At 35.9% G+C, this 24,992-nt stretch overlaps 1 protein-coding gene across 1 annotated transcript in view; it reads right to left on the reverse strand.

Moving 5' to 3' along the window:
• Positions 1-211: 211 nt before the first annotated feature.
• MTNR1A (melatonin receptor 1A) overlaps positions 212-24,992 on the reverse strand; it is a 50,784-nt gene continuing 26,003 nt past the window's right edge. The window contains exon 2 of the mRNA XM_064149022.1: positions 212-1,111. Coding sequence (XP_064005092.1) covers positions 243-1,111 — 869 coding nt within the window. The 3' untranslated portion in view covers positions 212-242. The remainder of the gene's footprint in view (positions 1,112-24,992) is intronic.

Raw genomic sequence — 24,992 nt, forward strand, 5'->3', positions numbered from 1 at the left:
ATGCATAACTTTGATACTCCCTCATGGATATCAGTGTGTTCTTATATGAGAGATACACCAATGTATAACAGGACCTGTATGTCAAGGCTTTGTAACTTGAGCTCCCAAATACCATGCAAGGAATTTAACCAAAGTGCTTTCAGTATAGAAGAGATATTTCACTATAATATTTAACAGTAGGTCTAATAAAACAAATGCTTTATTTTGGATGCTGTTGAGTGACAATAGAGAGATTTTCATTTTCAGACAGAGTCCACCTTCACTTGGTTGTTGTTTGTAATCAAAGGAGAAGGTTTACTTTTCATTCTGTCTCCCACATCATTAGAACTGTCCTGGAAAAAAACTTTTGTTGTGCAAAAAGTGACAATGATTCTCTTATATTCTCTTCTGAAGTTCTGGTTCAGGAGACCATATATGATAGCATTAAGGCAGCTGTTGAAATATGCCATATAATAACTACATACAAACAACCACTCTGGAATCCTAGGGATTATAGTTTTTGGGTTGACGGCCACAGCAAGGCCTATAAAGTTCAAGGGAGCCCAGCAGACCGCAAACAGGACGAACACAACGAACATGGTTACAAAGTTTCTGAAGTCATGTGGTTTCAGTCTGGGGTTGTTATCTGGTTTAACTCTTCGCCTTACCTGGATAACGAGGATCCATATTCTCAAATAACAGAAGGTAACTATGGCTATGGGAAAGAGGAAATGGAAAAATACAACTGCTATTGTATATGCTGAGCTCACAGATTGTGCAAATGTACACGAGTAAATCCTTGGGTCATACTGTAGCGATCCCACAAATAGGTTGGGCACAATAGCCACAAATGTTAGGACCCAGATAAGAACAACATAGCACAAGGAATTCCTGTCGCTGTACAGCTTGTCGTATTTGAGACTGTGGCAGATATAGCAGTACCGATTGATAGCGATGCCTGTAATATTGAAGATTGATCCAATGACACTTAGGCCCATCAAGAAGCCACTAATCTGGCAGTGAAGGTATCCCAGATTCCATCCGTTGTGAAATACAGATGTGAGGACCAGTGGATACGGGTAGATTGCTACAACCAAGTCTGCAACTGCCAGGCTTACAACAAACACATTTCCTGTAAAATAAATATAAAAAGGCAAATATTAGTTCTCCTTTTGCTCCTTTCTGTTGCTTCTGCCCTCAATTATGTTAATGAGCAGCCTTAGTGGAACCTTTTCAATCTAATCAGTGTCTACTTTCTAGATCAAAATTGATTGTCATCTATCAGAAATGGGACACTCATTTTTAATCTAAAAATAAAGAAGCTAAAGATATATCTTTTAAAAGAAAACTCTCTTTGAGTTTAAATATTGTCTCAATGATTTGGATTCTTCCAATCACACAAACTCAGAATTCATTTAAAATTAAGATATTGATAACTTTAGGCCTTACTTTAATTTCCAATAGTGTCTTTGGAAAAATCACTGGAAATAATATGATTACTAATAAATTTCAAAACTTCCATTTCTCTTCTGTATTTAATTCAATTCCCTTCCCTTTCTTTACATCACTCCTTAACTTTTCCATTCCTGAAATGAAAATTTGTTTTGTCCATTTGTATTTCGAGGTTCCGTGTCCTTGACATGACTTTTAAAGTGACTGTGTATGAATCTGCTGACCAGTACTTAACCAAACTTAACATCTAAGAGTCTAGCTGAGCACAATCTTAGTTGTCTTTCCTAAACTGAGAGACATACTCTTTAGTAAAGGAAGCGGTGATGATCACTGACCCTAGACAATTCCCAGATACTACTGACTTCACATTCTTCTCTGCCTCCAAACTGGAAAATTAATCAATGATAAATTCTCTTGGTTCCTTTTTAAATAAAACAAAGGGAGATTATTTTAGACTGTGCTAGTTCTTGACAAAACCTCTCTTCATTCTTCAAAGATAATGGAACCCATGATAACTAAAGGTTTTGGATTAATCTTTTGAACGTCAATTTTATATATATATATATATATATATATATATATATATATATATATATATATATATTTATATATATATTTAGTTGCTGAACTCACAGTATCACAGTATCACAGTATCACCAAGGTTAGAAGAGACCTCACAGAACAAGTCCAACCCTTTACCACAGAGCTCAAGGCTAGACCATGGCACCAAGTGCCACGTCCAACCTTGCCTTGAACTGCCCCAGGGACGGCGACTCCACCACCTCCCCAGGCAGCCCATTCCAGTGTCCAATGACTCTCTCAGTGAAGAACTTTCTCCTCACCTCCAGCCTAAATTTCCCCTGGTGCAGCCTGAGGCTGTGTCCTCTCGTTCTGGCGCTGGCCACCTGAGAGAAGAGAGCAACCTCCCCCTGGCCACAACCACCCTTCAGGTAGTTGTAGACAGCAATAAGGTCACCCCTGAGCCTCCTCTTCTCCAGGCTAACCAATCCCAGCTCCCTCAGCCTCTCCTCGTAGGGCTGTGCTCAAGACCTCTCACCAGCCTCGTCGCCCTTCTCTGGACACGCTCAAGCATCTCAATGTCCTTCCTAAACTGGGGGGCCCAGAACTGAACACAGTACTCAAGGTGTGGTCTAACCAGTGCAGAGTACAGGGGCAGAATGACCTCCCTGCTCCTGCTGACCACACCATTCCTGATGCAGGCCAGGATGCCACTGGCTCTCTTGGCCACCTGGGCAGACTGCTGGCTCATGTTCAGGCGGGTATCAATCAGCACCCCCAGATCCCTCTCTGTTTGGCTGCTCTCCAGCCACTCCGACCCCAGCCTGTATCTCTGCATGGGGTTGTTGTGGCCAAAGTGCAGCACCCTGCACTCTAGTTTCTAAGGAGAAGATCACAAGATACATTGATATAGCTTTTATTTTTGTTTTCTTAAAATAACTACTGCATGTATCAGTCTAGTTGTTCACGTCCATATTTATAGAAAGTAATAAATGAATATATATACATGAATGTATGTAGGTATATAAGTGCATATGTGTGCATAAATACATACACATGCGTGTGTTTGAGATTGTATTTTGGAATTCTGAGGTTATTCACTGAAGATGAAATATAAACACCTATTGCAACCTGTGAAAGAATATATTGCCAGTTTTAGACCATGTAGAATTTCATTATTATTCCAAGGTGGGCTTGATGAATTTATTTACGCATTTATTTTGAGCAGGCAAAACGCAAAATGACAAAAATGTGTTAAAAGAATAAACAAAAGTATCTACAGACCAATACAGCATTTTAACTGCACTAATTTTCAAAACTAATTTTTAAATATATGATCTCACACATTTGAAGATCCATATTGTCTTGGTGATCTTATGCTTTAAATGGCCAGATGAAAATATGAAATCTGAAAATGCCTACAAAGGAAAACATAGACATTATCTGGCTCAGGATGCTACTTATTCTCTTTTGTTTAAATTGTAATACATGCACAAAGTGCCATAATTGTTATTTGTACTAATGGCAGCTGGGTCAAGTAGCCTCAGTGAAAAGATTGCTAGACTAGTTTTCATGGGTATGTATCTAGATTTATAAATAACTTTCTCTTGATAGTTCTTTCTCTGTAGTTCTTTTTCATTTTGCCCAGGATTTCACTGCCAGACTGAAAACAGGCTTATCTTGAAGGCTTTGGCAGAATTTCAGATCATTTCAGCACAAGCAGCAGAGCTCCTTTAAGCAGCAGAAGAGAAAGGTAAAAAACACTGCTTGCAGAATTTACCCTTGACACTGTGTCAAGTGATAAAAGAATGGATATGGAGACCGCGTGAAGAGCTCTATGTTTATGTTAGGAATCAAGAAGTGGAAAAAGAATGAAAAGTTGGTGTTGGCTTCTGGAATACTGCAGGCTTTAGGAAATGGTACTATAGAAACTTTGCACGGGACAAAGAACCAGGACATGTATTTAAATGTAATACTTTAAAGAACACTATATTTGCCTACAAATTTTCTTCTTGTCTGAGGTCTAGCCATCCCAAGCTTCTATCTCTGTCATCCACTGCTGCTGTTCTCCATTAATATTGCTAATAGTATCATGATTTGCCCACTTCAGTCAAAAGACTCAACTGTAAGAACAAAGCTAAAAGTGTGTGTGGGGTTTTCCCTTTATTAGAAGAAGACTGATGGTATACTTTTCTACAAATAGTTTTAGCAACACTGTGCTTTGGAAACAACTAAGTCTAGGAAGAGTGGGAACCCTTTCTCTCAATCAGCCAGATTTCAGGCTTCCATAAACTGGTATGTTATGGTTGTTCCAGCTTAATTTCTCAGCCAGCTGCTGTAAAGTGACAAACTGAAAATCCTGGACACATAGATTGTTTCATAAGGATACTGGAAGCAAACAGGAGATCCTAGGAGCCTGACTTTTGAAAAAATCATGAGCTTGGAAACCAAGTCCCAAGCTGCCAGTCCATGGTTAGCACAGCAATTGGATGACTAGAACATTGAGCTAGAAACTGCCTGGAAACAAGACACCTATTTATCACCTGTCAGACATTGTCAGATAGGCTAAGTAATTTCTGACTATTTATAACCAGTCTTTATTAACAGATGATTTCCTGTAAGTTTAGATCAAGTTTTCTAGAAGTTGTGATGTATTCAAATATCATATTATCAAGATTGTTATGTCCACAGCTTTTACGTATCATAGAATCAACCAGGTTGGAAGAGACCTCCAAGATCATCCAGTAATGTCACATTTTTTAAACACTGGTTTCTGATAACTCTAATACTCCTGATCTTCAATTTGTTTCTTTGGTTGGTTGGTTGGTTTTGATTTTTTTTTTTTTTTGTTGCATTGGGTTTTTCTGTTGTTTTCTTTTGTTGTTCTTTTTTGAAGGGGGGGTCATGTGTTTTTTTGTTATTTTGTTGAGGTTTTTTCACTGATTGGTTGGTTTGGCTTGGTTTGGTTTGGCTTGTTTGGGTTTTTTTTTTAGTTTTGTAATGTTCCTCATTAATCTAGCCTTTGGTCAGAGTGTTAATTTGGGAATTTATACTGCTGTCTGAAGATAAGACTATGATTACGTACATGCAATTAATTGAAGTGTAGTACCTAAGCTATAACTGAACACAGTATCATATTGACACAGGTACACCCAGCAAAAGTGACAGCATTGATGGGCAGCTGGCAAAAGAAAAAAGTGAGTAACTTCCCTTCACAAATGAATCACTGGAGAATATCACATGAAATAAGGCAAGGGGCTAGTTTATGAAGAGAGCAACATTAGAGGTCCAGGCACAATACTCAATACAATATGCTCCATTTTATCACTGCAGCTGAACTTCTTTAGAAAGGCATTTTGTTAAGCCTCTGCTTCTCTCATGGCCGTTTCCATGCACAAAATTGTACCTATGTGTTTCATATTCCATGAACATTTTTGCCCTGAATGTTGTTCCATTAACACTGATATTTCAGTTGTACAACATCACAAAACAACTACAAAATAAGGAACTGGAAGCTGTTTTTGTGAGTGCCTAATACAAATTTAATAAAATATCCTTGTTCATGTATCTAGAGACAGAGCTGAGCTCTGCAGGCTCAGTAACCTTTCTCTCTGGGACCACAATTAGTCATGATTTAAAATAAGTAAGATCTGTCCATACTCTTTATGGGATTAATTTAATATTGGGGAGCTGCTGTAACTGTTTGGAATTCCACAAAGGTCACAAGCAATAAAAACTATAAAAATATAATTGTAAGTGGGGTCAATGACCATTGTTTTTTAGGCAAAATCCCAAAGCCAAATGAGGATACCTAGGAAGCAAGCATCCAGACAGTCCCAGCTTCACTGAAGAAAGATTTGAAAGGTTGAAGAAAGTAACAGTCCTTGCAGCTCACCATCAAAATGGCACAAAACAGCTGAGCAGAAATGTAGGAATAAATATTACATAAGCTCCAGTTACTCCTGGGAGCTTCATTCACTTTACAGATCATAATATCAACTCCTCTAGATCTAAAACCCCTATTTTTAAACTGAAGGCACTATTTATAAACCTGGCCTGAATCAAAAAGTCCACGTGCACATTAAATTTGAATAGCATGATGGGCCTATGCTTTTGCTTCTCATTAGCAAATTAAACCTGATGCTGCGGGTGGTGATGCAGGGAAATTTGAATGGCTTGAAGCCCACAATGAACCTTTTATCTTTAAGTATATGGCAGATTTTTTTTTTTTCTTTTTAAGATGAAAAAAAGACCTTGTATTATTCAGTGAATTTCTTAAAACCTCATTGATATGTACAGCTCTATCACATAATAGAAAGGATTTTCAGATGCTCTATCATCTAGTTGGGAAACTAACGAAGCCAGCTGTGTAACTACAGGCATGGCAATTGCCCAAAGCTGTAGTGATGTCAGTCAGGTAGCTTATTAACATGAAGGAGAAATAATGAAATATTGATGGTTTGGACTCATTTATAATTCTTACCAAGGCAGAAATTCTGGTTGTCATAGACAAATTCAGATACTGCAAGCACCCAAACAATCTCGACTTTTAACTGCAATTGGTAGAAATTCAGGGCGATGAATGTTACAAGTCTAGGCAGATGGAGAATGAAGTAATAGTACATATGAGAGATGTGGAAGAACAGATTTGTAAAGGACCATGTTGTGACAATAATCCACATCATATTTCTTTATTCTAATGTGCTGCAAGTTGAAGAAAATTTGACATAACCAGCACAGAATAAATGAAAGATCATACTGATGTACTCTGAAAATAAAATGCTGTAGTGTATGCAGACTATAATAACTATTGGGCAAAAACTTCCAGGGAAGCTGAAGCAACAGTTTAATTTGAAATACCTATGCCATCTTCTGGCCAAGAAAACTAGATGCATGAAAGTCTAATCATCAGAAAATGGCAGTGAGGAATTCTATAATACCCAAAAAAAAGGAATGGAGGATTTTGGTGACATGTTCAAGCTGACTGCAGCTCAAGAGTGTGTGGATGTGATTAAGCAGTTTTGCAGATATGCCACATGGCATACAATCTTCTGTGACTTTATCACCTGCCATCTTTTTCTTAAGTCCTATGGTGCATGTGTGAGTGAGACAGTTGCAGTTCTCCTTTCAGTCTAAAATTTTTCAGTGCTATTCTAGGTGGCTCAGTCATGAAAGGAAAGTGATGTGAGTTTTACTGTCAGGCAGAGAAAGAAATTGAATCTGTATGCTGGATGAGTGCTACAGACTTGGGGATGTACCTTGCTTCTGGCAGTTTTGTATGACATGTCAGCACTGCTTTGAAAATGTCTCTTGTGCTGGACCTTTCACATGATAGGAGTACTTAGTTTTTACTAGGCATTAGATTTAGTAGGTGCATGGGATGTTGAATATCTCAGTACTGGCAAGAGTGGGGTATTTCTGGATATGCCAAGAAGGGTGCTATCCACTGGGTGAATTTATGTGACATGAAATATAAATCAGCCCAGAAAGGCAGCAGTAAAGAAAAAGCCTAGACTATCACTGCAAATTTAGTCACATAGTAGGCTTATATCAAAGATATTTTACTTTAGAAGCAGCAGCAAATAAAAAAAGACTTCTGTTCATTTATGGAAACTCTAAACTTTTATCAGAGTAATATCTACATAATATATATTTAATTTGGTAGCAAGATTGCATGAAACTGTCACTGTCATACCATCTTGTAGCTTTACAATACAGAGATAAGAGATCAAAGTGACTGTTCAGTAAAACATCTTGAAATAGAACAGTTCCCTTTTTTTAACACTTGATTGACAAATCTCCAGTAGATGTTGATAAAATGAACCATTTAATTGCTGTTCAGAAAAAAAATGATGTGCCATATGCATATGTCCTTATACTCAGAATAAATATTCACAGAAACACAGAGAGTCAGACTGCAAGGCACCCCAAGGATCACCTGGTCCAACCTTCCTAGGTGATAGTTTAAATGAGAAGTCCCAGCACCCTGTCAAGCTAAGTGAATATTGCTATGGTTACGCGCCCCATTCAGTGTGTAGATATGTTTTTTCAGCTCTGTGGATATGTTTCACCAAAATACAAAGTTGAGTTTGACTAATCCAGTCAAACATAATATTGTTTAAATAATTTTGACTCAGGCTTTGTTAGTACACTCAGGCAAGGATGAAAACATCAAAATATCAAAAAGGCTTATAACAACATTGAAGTGACTCAATAAACCTTTCTGTATCACAGGTGAAAGTTAGAAACGAAGGCAGGCAGACTTAGTGGTGGACGTCTTGAGTTCTGTGACCCTTGTTTTGGCTCTGGTATCTACCTGTTCTTTCTACAGTTTATTGGGCTGGTGTGTTTTCAAGGTCAGGATATCTATTCCCTTTCAACATCAGCACTTCTACCATGATGACAATATTTCAGAGACCAAATAGATTTGCCTGAAGAACTTATCCAGCTTTACAGAAGGGAATTATATTATCACTTCTGATATGATCTTTTCTATCTCTAATTTCTGTGATTCATTTGGGAGGAAAAAAAATGCTGGGGAACAGTCTGTTTTCCAGCAAGGCATTGCCTAGCTGTTACAGAAAACTGTTTTCATCACAGTTCAGCAGGCCGTATGAAACCGATTATAATAACAATGCTGCTGATGTCAGAGGATCACTCTACTGAACTGCATCACAGCAGAATCAATGTAAGAGTGCTTTTTCCTCTTCAACTGTATTTGCATTAGAGACTGGAAATAAATGAAAGGACAAAACTTGTACTATAACAATAATAGCACAGCTCAGGTAATTAATGATGCACTTGCAAGAGTAATGCAAATGAAAGGAAAAAGGCAGGAAAACTTGTGAAAGATAATTATGGTTTGTATTTCCACATAAGATCACAGATTAGTCAGATACAGTCTATTCTCTTCCAAGTTCTTGAGAAAAGAAATAGGAGAAAATAGGAGAGTGAAGGTGTCACAACATGACTGACAGCAGGCTTCTGTACTGTATCTTATATTACAAACATGAAATCTCTTTCCTCAGTTTCTTTGAAAGCAAGAGTTTTATGTAACAGGATTTTGCACCTGAATTGTCAGTAGAATTATTCATAGGAAGGGAAGTAAGTTTAAAAGACTCAAGAGTGCAAAATAATCCATTTTCCTTCTGCTAGGACCAGTACAGTATAGGTGGTATTTCAGCCAATCCCAAGTGTAACTACAGAGCCCACAGTATACTGCAAAGCTAATGAAATGAGTTCTTAAGATGGTCTTAGTTTGTTCTAAAATCAGTAATTGCAGGACATCTGCCAGGAAGCTGGAAAATAGCACTATAGAAAGTACCACTTATAAACTTGTATACACACGTCAGCTCTGCCTTCTCCTATCCATTCTGTCTATTCCTTTTCTTCCTTCACTTCTTTATTCCACCTCTCTCCTCCTTACAGTCCAAAATCTTTTACGTTTATGACAAAAGCTTTTTTCTTTCCTTCTTTCCCCTCCTTTGCTCTTTGTTTGTCTCGTGTTCCTTAAAATTGATCACATTACACTCCCACCTTAGCAGTTTGATGATTTTTTAGGGCATATTCCATCATGTAATTATCAAAGAATCAGCTTCCTTCAGTTTTCCCTTCCTGCCTTACATTTCTTCATGTGCTACAGCAAAAATGTAGAATTTGAATGGTGCCAGTTCACAGAGGGCAATTGTCAAACATCATGGGGAATTCACTTGAAAAAAAATATTTTAATACATATTAGTGTTTTTTTTTTGTTTTTTTGTTTTTTTTTATTTTTATGAAAGCAGATGATGGTATCAAAGCCTCTTGCTCTTCTTCAGCATCAGAAATGCATTTAGCACTGGAAACTAGAGGATGATATATAGTTACTTTCTTCCATAAAATGTTTTATCTACCCAGAGATATTTACTCCAGCTACTGGACTAGAATAGACTGTTCCAGTCCAACTATAGAACACCTACACTATTCTCCTGTGCCTGTATATATCTGCAGCCTGCCAGGAGAATCCCTTTCACATCATGTGCCTTTGTAATTTGGTGAGCACCCACACAAACTGCAGGCTTATGGATCTGCCACACTGTGGTCAAAATACAATAAGAAATACAAATTAAACCTAAACTGGTTACACCTAGTGTCAAGCTCAAAATATGACACAGTAACAACTAGTTTTCAGATAATTTTCTTAAAGCATGTTGGTGTGAGAAATCTATTAGGGATTGCTGAAAAAAACAACCAACCCAAACACAAAAAAGCCAATTAAAATAACCCCTTACAATTTAAGTGTGTCAAAAGTATAGAAGAATGCTTCCCCTTTGTATCATTCAAAATAATGTTGATTTAGATATATGATAGGAGACAGATTTGTAAGAAATTAAGGAAGTAGGTAGTTCATTCATTATTGCTTTGATTTACACAGGTAATTAATTATCAGATTTTAGCACTTATGTGGTATAACTGACTCAGAAACAATGTTTGTTAGCTTATATTAGATGTGTATTGATACATTTTTGTACATTATTGATGAGACATATCTGATGAAACCTCAGGTTGCAGCTGAAATTTTATATTGGAGGAGAAGGTATGAAGATATTACATCATCTCAGTCACAACCTGTATTTTAATGTATATAGAAAAGTTCCAGGAGATATACTTCTCCCCCCTCCCCCAAAGATCTAATTTCTAATGCTCTAATAGAACTAAAATGTATTTGTTGAAAGTAGTTTCTCAATAGCAACAGTCTCAGAGAACTTAAGATGATCTTTAACATTTCTGCCATTTGGATGTCCATAAAAATACTTTTATTTATTTAAAGGCTTCTCATGGATCTTATCTTTGTACAATTTAGTTTCTTTGTGACAAAAGCAACTGGTAGTACAGATAAAATAGAGGAACAAATTGAATATTAAAAAAAAAAGAAATTTAGAACTTAAAAAAATATTCTTATGTTGTTATGCCTTTAACTCTTCAGGCAAATAAAGACATAAGGGGCTTTTTTGACTATTTCTTCTCAGCAGCCTATAATACAGATTGTGCCTTTCACTGCAGATAAAAAAATGAAGCTAGCCTAAATTAATACCAATACCATTGCAGTATACAGTATACAAGATTTGATAGTGCACATGTACATGAGATAGTTTTCTGTGACAAGTTTCATGATGGTGTTTTAAAACATTAAAATTGTTTAAAGAATTTCAAATGTAACACTTAGAACAAGAATTACAATCCCACCTAAGCTTCTCATAGTACGAAATGTTTGGAACATCCTCTAGGCATCATGACATATGGGTCAACTGATAGTTACTGCTTATGACAGAACATGAAAGAAGATGGCTTAGATGTGGTGTTATGTTTGTAATTCATTAATATAGCTCCACTTAAATCTTCACTGCATAATTTGGGGTTATTTTTTTGCCATCAGTCTGAGTGATAAAACTCCCACAGGTGCTGGCTCTAGCTTGACAAGGCTCTAGAAGTTTCCACATAATAACTATTTGAGAGGAAGTAGTAAGAGAAATTGTCAAGTATGACTGCCCTTTGACACCACTGAAGACTTTGGGTGTTTTCACGACATATCATGATGAACTTATGTAAGTGAGGTCAACCTCTTAGAGACTTTTCCATCTTTTTAGTAAATATTGATATATGACTCCAAAATTTTTCTATATTATCTTGGTTAGGTAACTGCCAAATACATTACTTGTATTAGAGACAAAAATGAGGCTGGATTTGTACCTTTTTCCTTAGCAGCATTAAATGAAGTTCTTTTCCATGAGCTAACTCAGATGGAAACATGTAATTTACCATGCTCATCAACTGGCCAGACCAATGTGTCCTTAGACTTTTGACTAGAAGCAATTGGCTAAAATAATAATTTCACTAATTTCACTGACTTCAGACAAGTTGAAGAGCTGTAAGGAAAGGAGTAGCTCTGTGTGTTGTATACATCTCATAATTTTATGAGAATTATTATTCCTCTTCAACTTGTTTCGGTTAACTGTATGTTTTCTGGGGTTTTCTTTCATGAAGAATGGTGTGGAATTTTTCAGAAAGTATTTATTATTATGTTGCTTAAATCTAAACTGTCTACAAAAGCAGTCACAGCACAATGAGGCTATGTGATTAGCTAATAGGAAAGAAATACATAAAAGCTGTTGACTTTCAGTACTTGCCCAAGTCTTCAGAACTTACCAGTCCAGGTTCTTACTTAACTTGAAGCACTAAAAAATCTGTCCAGTACAATGAAATAAAATGCAGAAAGCAATTCTTGCTGTCAAAAGTATTGGATTTTGTATTAAGGTAATTTCAGTAGTATTTAAAAGTTGTGTTATGATATCTCACCTGAAGCATTTCTACTCATCGATTTTTCGCTATGACTCAGAAATATCCTAACTGCTCACCCTGAGAAACCAAATACAATTTGAAAAATCAAGTTCAATAACTCCAGTGTAAAAAAATATTAACCTTTTCTCTGTGTGAAAATAAAATATTTGGAAAGCTACACAACCAATCCTAGTCTCATAATATTGCATATGCAATATCTTGGTTGTTGAAGGTCCTTTACTTTTTAAATGCCTATTTTTTTTTTCTCTCATAGTAATTTCTATCTTTGTTTAAATGTTAGAGAAACTCTTACAAGAAAGCTTTTAAGCAAGCTGGAAAGCTAAATATAGATGGCTAAAGATAGTATCCTTTTAAATATTCAGTTAAAACTTTGCCTGTGCTCCCTCTGAACCTTACTTCCCAGTTGTTCATCTCTTTTTTTAGACACAGGTTTTTAGTATGCCAACATACTTCATTATTTAACACAATTTAACAAACTAGAAGTCAACACTCCTATTTTGAATGCTATAAATAAAGAGGGCACCCAACAAAAGTGGTAAAATTATCTCAATGAATATTCAAATAAATATCCCTATGCTGAAAGGACGTCAGTAAGAAGAGGTTCTGTACAACCAGCATATGTCAAAGATGAAATGCATTTATACTGTGTAGCAAATTCTGACATGAAGTTAATTCTGAAAAGGATGGCATAGTGAGCAAGTAGCAAGGTAGCCTTAGATTCAGGCAGCACTGAATGGTCAGTTTGCTTTGCTTTACTCTTATCTCTGAGGAAATAATCACCTATTTTTTAAAATATTATCCTTGTAAAATCCAGGTCACTGAATGATAGAAAAAGGAGAGGGGGAGAATGTACCTTCCACATCTCAGCTAAAGCCTCCTAAATGTTTTTATTTCGGTTTCAGAAATATTTGTATTTAGCTTAATAGATGAAAAGATTCCTTCAATAATTTGTGAAGTGAAAGAGAGCTTGAGGTCCCCAGAAATCACTGTAGTTATTTCCATGTATGACCACAAAAATATCTGCTTTAGCAGATTAGTCCAGTTTCCCCAAATGATCTGAAAATTCTTCATTCCTTCAAAAAAATATGTAAACCCAGAGTAGTATCCTTCATTTGTGTGAAACAAAACTGGCCAGTCCATGATACAGAATTATTTTGGTAACATGCAAAAAATCACCTTCAAACTTTGATTGAAATTGTGTGTGTCAGTTGCAACGACTGATACTTACTGTAGAAAACAGAACTATTTCCCTCAGACATGGAGTACTGGAGAAATGGATAACGGAGACCTGTCCCTCACTCTGGAAGATGTTTCAGAAAAAATTGCAGATTAAGTGTCTATTGAAAGTGTTTCTTAAACACTATATACTGTTTGCTGATGGGTGGTGATCTGTCTTGCTACACTGCAAATTCAGTGCTTGATGTAGAACTTCATCTAGCTACCACAGTTCATTTTCTGAGCAAAAGGACTATTTCCTTAAAAAACTCCAACATGATTACTGGACTGGATCATGAGGTTAATTAAAAAAGAGAAACACACACAAACACCCCCTCCCCACAAAACCAACACATACACACACAAAGCCCCAAACAAAAACCAAAACCAACCAACAACTAGCCTTCAGTACATTCAACTTCATTTCTTATAGATTTTGCTAAAAAAAGATCAGAAAGTGAAAACTTTTCTTTTCAGAAGAATAGTAGTATTCATAAGGAGAGAGCTGTAACAAATTGTGAGCTTCCAGTAATCATAAGAGAGCTGCAGTGTGGTCATGTTCAGCCTGACCTGGGTCAGCAGAAAATACTGGAGATAAATTATTTCTACAGATTTTCTTCCAAAACTGTTCTGGCTTTTCTCATTCTTCTGCTTCCTTCCCTATTCTTTGCTCACTTCTCCCCTTCTTCCTGTAGTTTGAGGAGCAAATAGTAGAAAATATGGTAGCTCTAGAAGACAAGCTCTGCTTCCAGAGCACAGATGCTCCAAAAACAAAAGGAATGAGGCATTTGGAAATATCTTAATCACACTTGGACCAACTCTTTTGACTCCTTTGTTTCTCTTACTGCTGAGTTGCTTTAGGTGATATGTGTGAAATGATACCAGAATCCATCACTCAGTGCTGGACAGCTTTTTGTGCTGAAGTTTTTATGTCATGCAATTAGGAAAAAATAGGCGCCTTTGTCAATGGCATGTGTCAAACTAAAGTGAATTTGATTGCTTTTCTTAGATAGCTGCTGGAAATCTTCAGAAACCATAATATAAATACCCTATGCTGGTGTGCCTGATGTTGTAAACACATGGCAATACCTCAGGGAAGTTGTTCTGGAGTTACTATAAAAAAATTGGAATTGTTAGCATTTGAAAAAGTAAAAAAATGCATATGATCTCTAGCAAGAGTTTACTATTAAACCTACTTCCAATCTTTCAGGTGATGATTTATTCTCACTGGCAAATACTTTATATGTCAGTTAACGTTAGTGCAGTCACTGAAGTTGCATCTGTCAAGCCTGACATCTTCTTTTGTAGCTCTTCCATGAATAGAATTGACTTGTTTGCTCTCAATTGTGTTTAAGAATGGATGCAATTAGATTCACTAGCTTGAGTGATTTTTATGGTACAGCCTAGCCATAAAATAAGAAGTTGAAGAGCCAGTGCTTGTGCTAGTATGTATTCACATTATTGGATAGTTATTTACTCTCTGTTACATTCAAGACAAAAAGAGGTAATTTCGTTTAATGCAATTTCTGTGTATTTTCTTACTATTGCACTGGAGGAAAACTTTCAGGTCCAATTAGTTTTGCTTGAGTTAATCAACATAATCAGTAATTTTGAGGAAACCACAGGTTCGAAGTCGCTGAAAATAAAGTTATTTTGTGGCTTCTGAAATTTAAAGTTGTTTGCATTTGATGACGTGTCCTTACCAAGACCTCAAACCAAGAATTACTATCCTCCCATAGACTTGCCAAAAAATAGACAGATGTGTTATAATTTTATTATATGCTAATCTATCCTATTATTTCAGAACAATGCTTGGGTGACAGCTGAAACGCTTACTAAAAATGATGTTCACATCCTTGAGAAGTTAAAGATTAGACAGCAGAAACATTTTTATACCCATGCATGTTGCATTTTCAGAAACTCTATAATCTGGACAGATGTGCATTCTATGAAACACTGAGATTTTAAAGGTCTATTTATGACATATACAAAAACCATAACAAAACCATACAAATACTACGGTACATCAGAGGATGTTGTAATTATATCAACAATTGAGCAACAATTTTGGCTCAGATCTTACTTAATATATTTAAATGAAAATATTTTTTTAAAAGAGTTTTATATTATCATTTAGGAAAAATATTTATTTTCTTAGTTGTTATTGCTAATGCATAATGCTTTTCTTGGTAGATGACTGAGAACTGGAAACAGAAGTTATGCACTGAAAATAAGAAACAGTCCTTGTAGTCAGCTGAGTCAGAATGACTGTAAGGTCTGCATAGAAGGAAGAGATGCAGCAGAGGTAAGTCAAAGCAAATCTCTTAGCCACAATATGACTAAATATTTTATATTTGCCAGGGATCAAGGTTGGAGGAATTATACTTAAGCTTCTAAGCCCTTTCATTCTCCATTAAACTAGAAAGTGTACAGATAAAGGCTTTGATTCAGGTCCAGGTTGTATCCATATGTAAAACATGAACCTGGAATTAGTCTCATCCAAGAGAGACAAACTCTTCAGGATCCTCAGTTGTTTTAAAGTTTTTCTGAGACAAAATGATCAAATTGGTCTGAACTTATACATCTGACAGCAGAATTCTGCTGATTGATTTTGTTTGACATAGTAGCGTAGTACTTGTGAAATACTGCAAAGAGCCATCCAGAGCCATCGTTAGAAATATGTTTTGTTTACTTGAGGATATCACCATTTCAGTGAAAAACTTTGCCATAAAGAAGATTTCTGTTGCTTCACAAAGTTTACACCTACATTTATAAAACTTTCTTTAAAAAATCCAGGTAGTTTTCAAATGTGTATTAAAATATGTAGGAGGACTTTATTCTAGGCACTTTTTACCTCATTACACATAGTATTTACACACCTGTGAAGCTCATTTCAAGTGAGACTCATGACCAACATACTCTCAAAATTCATGCTCAAAGAAAGGTCGAGTATAGTGATGACACCTCTAAATCAAAACTGTTCAATCTGAAGTCAGGAATCTTTTCTGAGCTAATGTTCTGTAAATTTAGCAGTTTAAATGTGCATCCAAGAATAAGACCACAAAAAATACTTTAATAAAATAGTAACCTAAAGACTTGAACACAGTGCAGCCCTCTCACAATGCATGCACCTCCAGTTTAAGTGTATTCCATCTTCAAAAGATTGCAGTCAGAAGAGATGACTTTAGAATGCAGGTAATTGGATGTTTTCAGGTTTTGATAAGAGAAATACTGGACTGGATGCCAGTTGATCAAGTAGTTGCTAGTCTTCCTTTTCAAAAGAAACAAACACACTTCAAACAAACAGAAAACCCTCAAAACTTACCTACAAAGTACTTTTTATTTAAGAAATTATTATGGCAAATCTTTAATAGTGTTTCATTATTCCAGACCTGACCAAATAGGTGTAGAAGCAGCAAAGCAGTGGATTGTAGTACTGAATCTTTAGCTGTATTTTTTAAACTAGAGTAGTATGAAAGCTGTGTGTAATATTTGGCAGTGCTGAGTGTGCTATTCTAAGGAATAAGCAAACAAGCTCTTTGCACTGTGAGGCACAGTGGAAAGATGGCTGTATACTGTCATAAAAACAGTACTCTCCAACATATCTGCTAGCCAGGACACAATTATCACTGTGATTCCAATATCTGAAGGGAGCTTACAAGAAAGCTCATGAGGGACTTTTTAGGATGTTGGATATTGATAGGACTAGGGGGAATGGATCCAAACCAGGGGACGACAGGCTTAAATTAGATGTTAGGAAGTTCTTCACCATGGGGGTAGTGAGACACTGGAACAGGTTGCCCAGGGAGATGGTGGAAGCCCCATCCCTGGAAGTTCTTAAGACCAGGCTGGAGACGGCACTGGGCAACCTGATCTAGTGGAAAGTGTCCCTGCCCATGGAAGGGAAGTTGGAACTAGAAAATCCTTTAAGTCCCTTTCAACCCTGACAACTGTATGATTCTGATTCTTACTATGATGTGGGGAACTGTTTGAAACAGAGTCTGCAGACAATTTAGCTGCATGAAATGTCGCTTACACACAATATAGACCTCAGAAAGGACCATCCAGCTGAGGTAGGACTAAGCATAATGTAGGCTTTAAGTTTGTCCATAAAGATGTAGATGTTTAGGCTGGCTACAGAACCAAAATAAAGTATTTTTAGAGTGGGTTTACTAGTGATTTGACAGCAGAGGCAAGAGTGATAAGAAGTTGCAGAAGAATAAAACATAGAATTCTTTTATAGCTTTGGTGCAGATTTTTAAAGCTGCATTTAATGTTCTGACTCACATTGCCAGTCTGTTTTCACTGGAATCATTCATCTAGCATCTTGAAGTGACTTTACACATATTACCCAGTTACTATTTTACCCTACCAGTAGCTTGTACTAAACTGTCCTAGCTGTTATATCAGATACTGGCCTGAGGTTGTTGGATTAGGACCAAAATGACAGTACAAGAAAGAATAAAGAGAACAGCATTTCCCCATCTACAAGAAGAAGGCAAAGCAGAATTTCTGGATTTTTTTTTTCTTTTTATATTTTATACCTCTTGACAGTCTTTTGATGTACAGACATTGAAGAAAAACAAGATAAAAATTATTGACAAACACATTTGCTAAGAGAAAATTTGGTTTCTAAATAGTAAGAAATCCTTTTTTTATATATATATGTATATAAAATCTTTAGGTATCATTAAAAATGAAGAATTTTAAAGACTATCCTGTCTGGATGTCCCTCTTTTCTAATGTTTGAAACTTTTCAATCCCATTTGAAAGAGGGTCTCTAAGACACTAGCAGTTAGCTAAAGGAATTAAAAAAGGGCCAAGTGCTCGACACTGTAGAAACAAAAGGGACACAACAGTCAACAAAGAAGGAGCTGGATTGGAATCCCTTTGAGGAGAGGCATATGAAGAAGGAATGCCTTCAGAAAAGCCTTGTGGGAAAAGCTCTCACAAACTGCATAAACCTTCCCAAAATATCAAGAAATGGTCTCCTTTGTGGAAGTGCTTCTTTTTAGCCAGCATTTAAAATAGAAAAAGATAAATTAGTATTTCTATACGAACTAAGTATTATACATTGCTGCATCAGGAAAAAAAGGAACACTGTAGTAGCAACATGAAGAAACTGAGACTATGCCAATTCTTTCACTTACACTTTTGTACAGACTCTCAGCTACTGTACTACTAATTTTGTCAGTAACATTTTGTGCCATTCAGGATTATCTGCGTACTATGAAACAGGAGGTCTGACCCTGACTACAGCACAGTTCAATTTTGTGGAATGCAGGTTAATCCATCTTGAATTGCACTTAATCTGTGTTAGTAGATTAACAAAATACATTTTCCTGTTTCTTATAGATTACATAGAAATCTTTGTAGAGATTAATAACTGACATAGCTCAAAGCTCAGTAACAAAAGCTTTATTGGTTATGATTTCAACACCAGAAAAAACACTGCATTTGCAGATGACAAACTTTAGGAAAGAGGACACAAAAAATCAGAGCAAAATTAAGGTTTCCATTTTTTTCCCTAGGGCTCTCTCCTTGATCACTTTTAGGTGAATGATTTTACAATTTCTGTGTATAATTATGCAACTGCAGGAGAAAAAGTGAAGTCTTTAATTATACATATACATATATGTACACATATATACTATATATGTACACATATATAGTACCTATAGTATTGTCTACCACTACATATTGTGTCTGGTGTGAAAACTGCAGAAAAAATAAAATGCAAGTAGTAGTGACAGATCAGATATTAGAGATGTTCATATCAAGTTTATGGTAGAAACTAAATGGAACTCTTAATTATTTTAGGTACATTTATTTGATCACATAGCAGAGCCAAAGCTGTTTAATAATGTTAGAAAACAATGCGTTAGATTAGTACAAATTTGAGCTATTTAGTATATTAGGAAAACTCATTGATAAATTTCATTCATTCAGGATATATTTTTGCCCTTGCTGAGCACATATCAGTCTCATTAATCACTGGAGTGATTTATGGATGTTTGAAACTGAAGATGACATTTAATAACTGCATCAGCAATTGTGTTGTTCAGATAATCCAACTACATGTTTCTGGAAGTCACTGTTTGGAACATTCAGCCTCGCTAACTAGTCACGTTTGCTATAAGCTGTCCTTATATATCATTACATTAAAGATATATTGCTTTTAAATGCGTGGTGCCTTGGTTTATCTAATTACTTACACATTTTGATTAATAATCCAGCTCTTAGAATCATAGAATCATAGAATCAACCAGGTTGGAAGAGACCTCCAAGATCATCCAGTCCAACCTATCACCCACTGGAACTTTGCTGGAAGAGAATTGTCAGAAAAAAACTCTTCTAAAGTTACCTTTGTCAAAGGATAAATAATCATTCAGTCTTTCCAAGGATAATAAATCTTCCCAATCGTTTAAAGGCACTGTACATATATTCCTGTCTAAACTCTGTATTTGACTGTCACAATATTATCTACTTCCAGATAACTAAACCAACCAATCTGTTTGCAGAGCTCTTTTCCCTCGTGTTCAAATACATTTGCATTTTATACTTTGTGGACTTCTGAAAATCTTCCCATTGTTGCCTTTATTATTTCTTCTTTAAAAAAATCTAAACTAAACAAAAGCATTTGGGGGAAGGGTTTCAGACTTTTGCTTGTATGATCACCTTTTTGTCTCGTCCCAGCACCTGAATGAAGTTCCACCCTTGTCTTCTCACTTACAATATGAGTATCAAACAAAAGTCCATGCTATTCTTCACTTGTCGATTAATCTTTGTCACCTGGGAGAACTAGCACACAACATCATCTCTAACTGTGCTGTAGTACTTAGAGAAGGGCTAAGCAATTACACTGAGCAATTCTCCTGGCCAACACCACCATTTATCATTCCTCCTTTTAACTCTGTTCCTTGCATCTACGGATATGGAAACTAGATTAATACTAATCTCTGTCCTATGAGAGTATTCTTATACCTTTGCCTGAAACTAACCTACTGAGATTTGGTCAACCTAAGCTAAGAAACAAAACTACTAATCTAGCAGATGTCTCCATAAGTGGATTTTGGACTGAGGGTGTAAAATGTGTCTCAGGCACATGGTCATCCAGACCTCCATTCCACTTCAGCAGGAAGCAGAAACCTTTGAGAATCTCAATTACATTTTTCAGTAGTAAAACACTACAGCAGTTGCAACAGAAACAACCACAAGGACAGTTTCTAAAACTGTAGCAGTAGGAATAAGCAAAGAAATAACTAGCAACTATGGTAAGAAAGTTATGGTTCTGCAAACTCCAGAGATAAGTATTACTTACAATACAGTGAGAGAGAAGATTAACTTCTCACTGATTTTAACACTGTGCCATAATGTCATATTAATTTTAGTATTGAAGACATTCTAGCATCTGGGTTAGGATGATTTTTGGCTTAGTCTGAGGAGCAGACTTGCACTCCTTGTGCACACCTGTGCTCCTTGTTACCCAGGGCTGTTACGCGCTTCTGTCCTGTATAGAGAAAAGATTACATTTTCTAAAATGCCTACATGATTGCAAAGAAAATTCCATCTTTGGGCATATGTTTTTATATGTACATCCAAAATATGTGGATTCTGCAAAGGTCTAAGTATGCCAAATTTCGCTTGTTTGTGGTGGTTTTGTCATTGTCGTTTGGTTGTTTTTGTTTGGTGGCTTTTTGTGTGTGTAGAAAAGCAGAACAGAGAGTAAGGAATTCACTAGAAAAAGCTGGGGGTTCACTTGGAGAAAGACAATCACAAACATAAAATAATTCTTTGTGCTGACAAAAACTAAACTATGTTTCCTAGCAAAAATGATCCACATTTTCTATGAGTGAACTTGAGCCTACAAAATGTTCATGAGAATTTAATCTGCAGATGGCAATGAAATGAATCAGCTACAATTAACTGGACGAGACTGTTACCGTATTTGCATGTATTTTAAGCTTCTGTAATGTTTAAAACACCAGACTGTATCACATCTTGATACCAGCTGTTTAGTAAAGAATGCTTTTCTTCTGTGTTCCCTCAGATCAGTGAGTAAATTCAATGACTCAATAACATTACTACAGTATAATTAATCACTTCCTGATACAACTAGAAAATCTTTATCAGAGGTTATTTTAAGTAATTGCATTCTTATTCTGAGAAGTAATGCATAAAATGGAATACATTACAGTTTGGTTTGCATCTTAATTGTCTGAAAAAACAAAACGTTTTTCCCCTCTAGTGTCTGGTAGTGGAAATTACAACCGGTTTAGTGGTCTAGTGCATTTTTTAGCACTTAGGACATTTTAGTTAATTGATAAGAGTGGTTTGGCTTTGTTTGTTCATTTGTTTTAACTATGAGCATGTTAATGCCTTAGTTAGACCTAATGGGTTATTTCAAAACTATTTCCTAGTTAAGAATTCATATCCGACACAATTCTCCTGCTGAAATCAATGGAAGTTCTACTGCTGATGTCAATGGGCTTTAAATTCCTTATTAAAATCAGAAATAGATCTTCAGAAATTCCAGATGAGTTTAAGTAACATCATACTACTGAGTTAGAAGCAATTCTAACAAATATAGGTTGGAAGTCATAGTGAAAGTGAGGATATTTCACTTCTGGAAGTTCTACACCTCCAGTTGTATCAATATTATCTGCAGTACAAAGCAATTGTTTCTGGGAATAGCTAACACATGTTAAGTTGCAGTCAGAGCTGGTCTGCCCATTGGAGTATGCCTCTGTAGGCTTTAAAACTTTAATATGGTGGAGCCATAGATAGATACTGGCACTTGTTAGAGCAGCTAAATTCAAGAAACAAAGAAGAGCAATTCAAAGTGCTACCAGTATCTGTCATATTTGAGTCCTATATGATCAATAAAGAGAAAAGAAGGCATGCAATCTAGGAATTTATAGTAGATCTTTTCCATGTGGCATTTTCCTGTTTGTGTAGGAGAATTGACATTTGAAATCATTAATTGATGCTTTGGTCAAAATAATGACCAGATTTTACCATTGTTCTGAGATCCTGTTCTTTGTGTACATCCAGTTAGGTGTTGAACATTACTAAAATTAAATCAGACTAAGCAATGGAATGTTTCTAATCTTCTGCATGAGGCACACACACACAGAGATTTACAACCTATTGTATAATTACATTAAAGTAAAAGCCTTTGTGTGTAAAGGAGACTTAGCCTGGATTATGGTCCTTCTTGTTAGATTTCATGACAGGAAGGTATTCTTGGAACTCTTTCTGTTTTCTCCAGCCATTCAGTGGATTTTTTTATCCCTTTGCACAAATCTTGCTCCAGCTAACTAAATTTCTGAAAATTCTCCAAACTGATGTTAATGGCAACTTGCAAACATTATTTTTCCTGTTGTTTTTTTTGGGGGTATTTTTTTGGAGTTTGGTTGTTTGATGTTGTTGCTGTTTATGAGCTCTCTTTTTTCTTTGTTTGATAAAGATGTGCTGACTATCAAAGAAAGCTAGCATGCTCTTACATACTCACACCTTACAGCTAGCATGGAGTATTAATGTGCATTTGTTCACTGAATATGAGTACACATACAGCACTTCTTCCCTCTCATTCTCAGACTGATGAAAGGAATAAGGCAACAGAGAGTTCTTTTTGGCTATGCAGTAATGAGTTAAAATCACATGCAGGACTTTGCATTTCTTCTTGATGAACTTCATCAGGCTCTTACCAGCCTCGCTCTCTAGCTAAATCATCAAGATATTATTACTTCTCTCCTTTAATTTTTCTGCTTTTAAGTGGATTAGATCAACATAATTGACCATCTATAAAGAGAAAAAATAGTGTTCATACTATTTAAGAGCTATCAATATTTATTTCATATTATTGTCAAAAATCAGTAATGCTTAAAAAATATATATAAATATATATATTTTGCAGTCAAAGTATTTCTTTATAATGGAAAAAGTTCTGCAAAGTCTTTATCCCAGACTCAATCTCAGAAAAATGGGCTTTATGTACATAAAGTAATTAATGTTTCTTATAGAATTACAACGTGAAAGATGCTTCAACTTATTATTTTTAGTGTCCTTTAATGAAGATAATTTCCCTACAGGGAGAACAGTTCTAAACAGTTTGATGCAATAACACACAAGATTTTTGCCATGGCATTTGCACTTTGCCAAAATCACTGCTAACAGATTACTTTCAAAACCTCAAGAAACAAAAAAAATCCTACCAAGCTTGAGTGATCTGTAAAAATCTGACGTGTGCTGAACCTTTGGCTAAATAGTGCCAAAGGAAGTATAAATCAAATTCTTTGCCTAAAATGGTTCTTTAACAAAACCCCTCAGAGTTTGCTGTAGATGAATTAACAAGCGATTGGTTGCAGAGGGAGTTCTCTGTAGATGGCAAGCTAATGAATTCTGACAGGTTGAATGGTGCAAAGATAATGGGCTGAGCTGTCCACTGACTGTAAAGCAGAAGCTGATTAAGGTTAAGACTGTAGGAAAACACCCCAACAACACTGGATCAAAAGGAATGATTTATTTGATTCAGAGCTTGAACTGCAGGGGATAACATTCTTTGCTGAAGACTGATGTGTTAGTCCAATTCCAGCATCTGAAGTTTTACACTGGTATCATGACTTGCTACCTAATTCATGATTTTCTAATATTGCCATTCACTCTTCCTTCCCAAAGATGATGGATCACACAAAATAAGCTTCATTGTCTTAATACTGTCTTGGAAGTAATTTCAGATTCAGTTAGATACAAGGACATATTATTCCATCATTAGTTGGAAAACCTTTTCAAAACAGGGTACTTGAAATCAGATTCCAGGGGATGAAGCAAGTTAAATAGCAGTAAGTTATTGTCCAAAGCACTTCTATACAGTTTTCCTTCCAAAAGAAGTGTCTTCTTGTGTATTTAAAATCCAGGCTGATGGAAATAAGACTTTATGTAAGAAAGGTGAAAGAACATATGCAAAAAGGCTGGATAACTTTTACTGGGCCCAGAATCAGTAAAAAATATGTAGGGTTTATGAGGTAGAAAAGAAAGTTTTGCTTCTGGAGGTGTTCATTTGTTTAGCTTATGCAAAAAAAACCCCCAAACTCATATTAACTAAATATCTTGGAAATCAGCAATAGAAGAAAAAACATTTACCCCTTCTACAATCATCAGAATGAAAAGCAATTTAAAAGATACTTATTTTCTTTGCTTTATTTGTTATGTTTTTAGATGCCATTTGCAAATAGCACACTGAATTGTTCTAGACAGTGACTTCTGTCATCAGCAAAGGTTGGGTTCTATTATCACTGCTGAAGTATCAACAGACCAAGGTGCTTTTCTTGTCATCACTACAAAGACTGGGAAAAAAAAATTCCACAAACTTAAATCAGAAAAAAAGGAACAGAATCTGAATCTGATGGTGAATTAGGCAAGACAGCAAACTTACAAAGCTTTCATAATGAGGTACGGAAAATGGTTCATTAACGCCAGTAGGGTGC

The sequence above is a fragment of the Pogoniulus pusillus genome, chromosome 9, assembly GCF_015220805.1.
Source record: "Pogoniulus pusillus isolate bPogPus1 chromosome 9, bPogPus1.pri, whole genome shotgun sequence".
NCBI lineage: Eukaryota > Metazoa > Chordata > Aves > Piciformes > Lybiidae > Pogoniulus > Pogoniulus pusillus.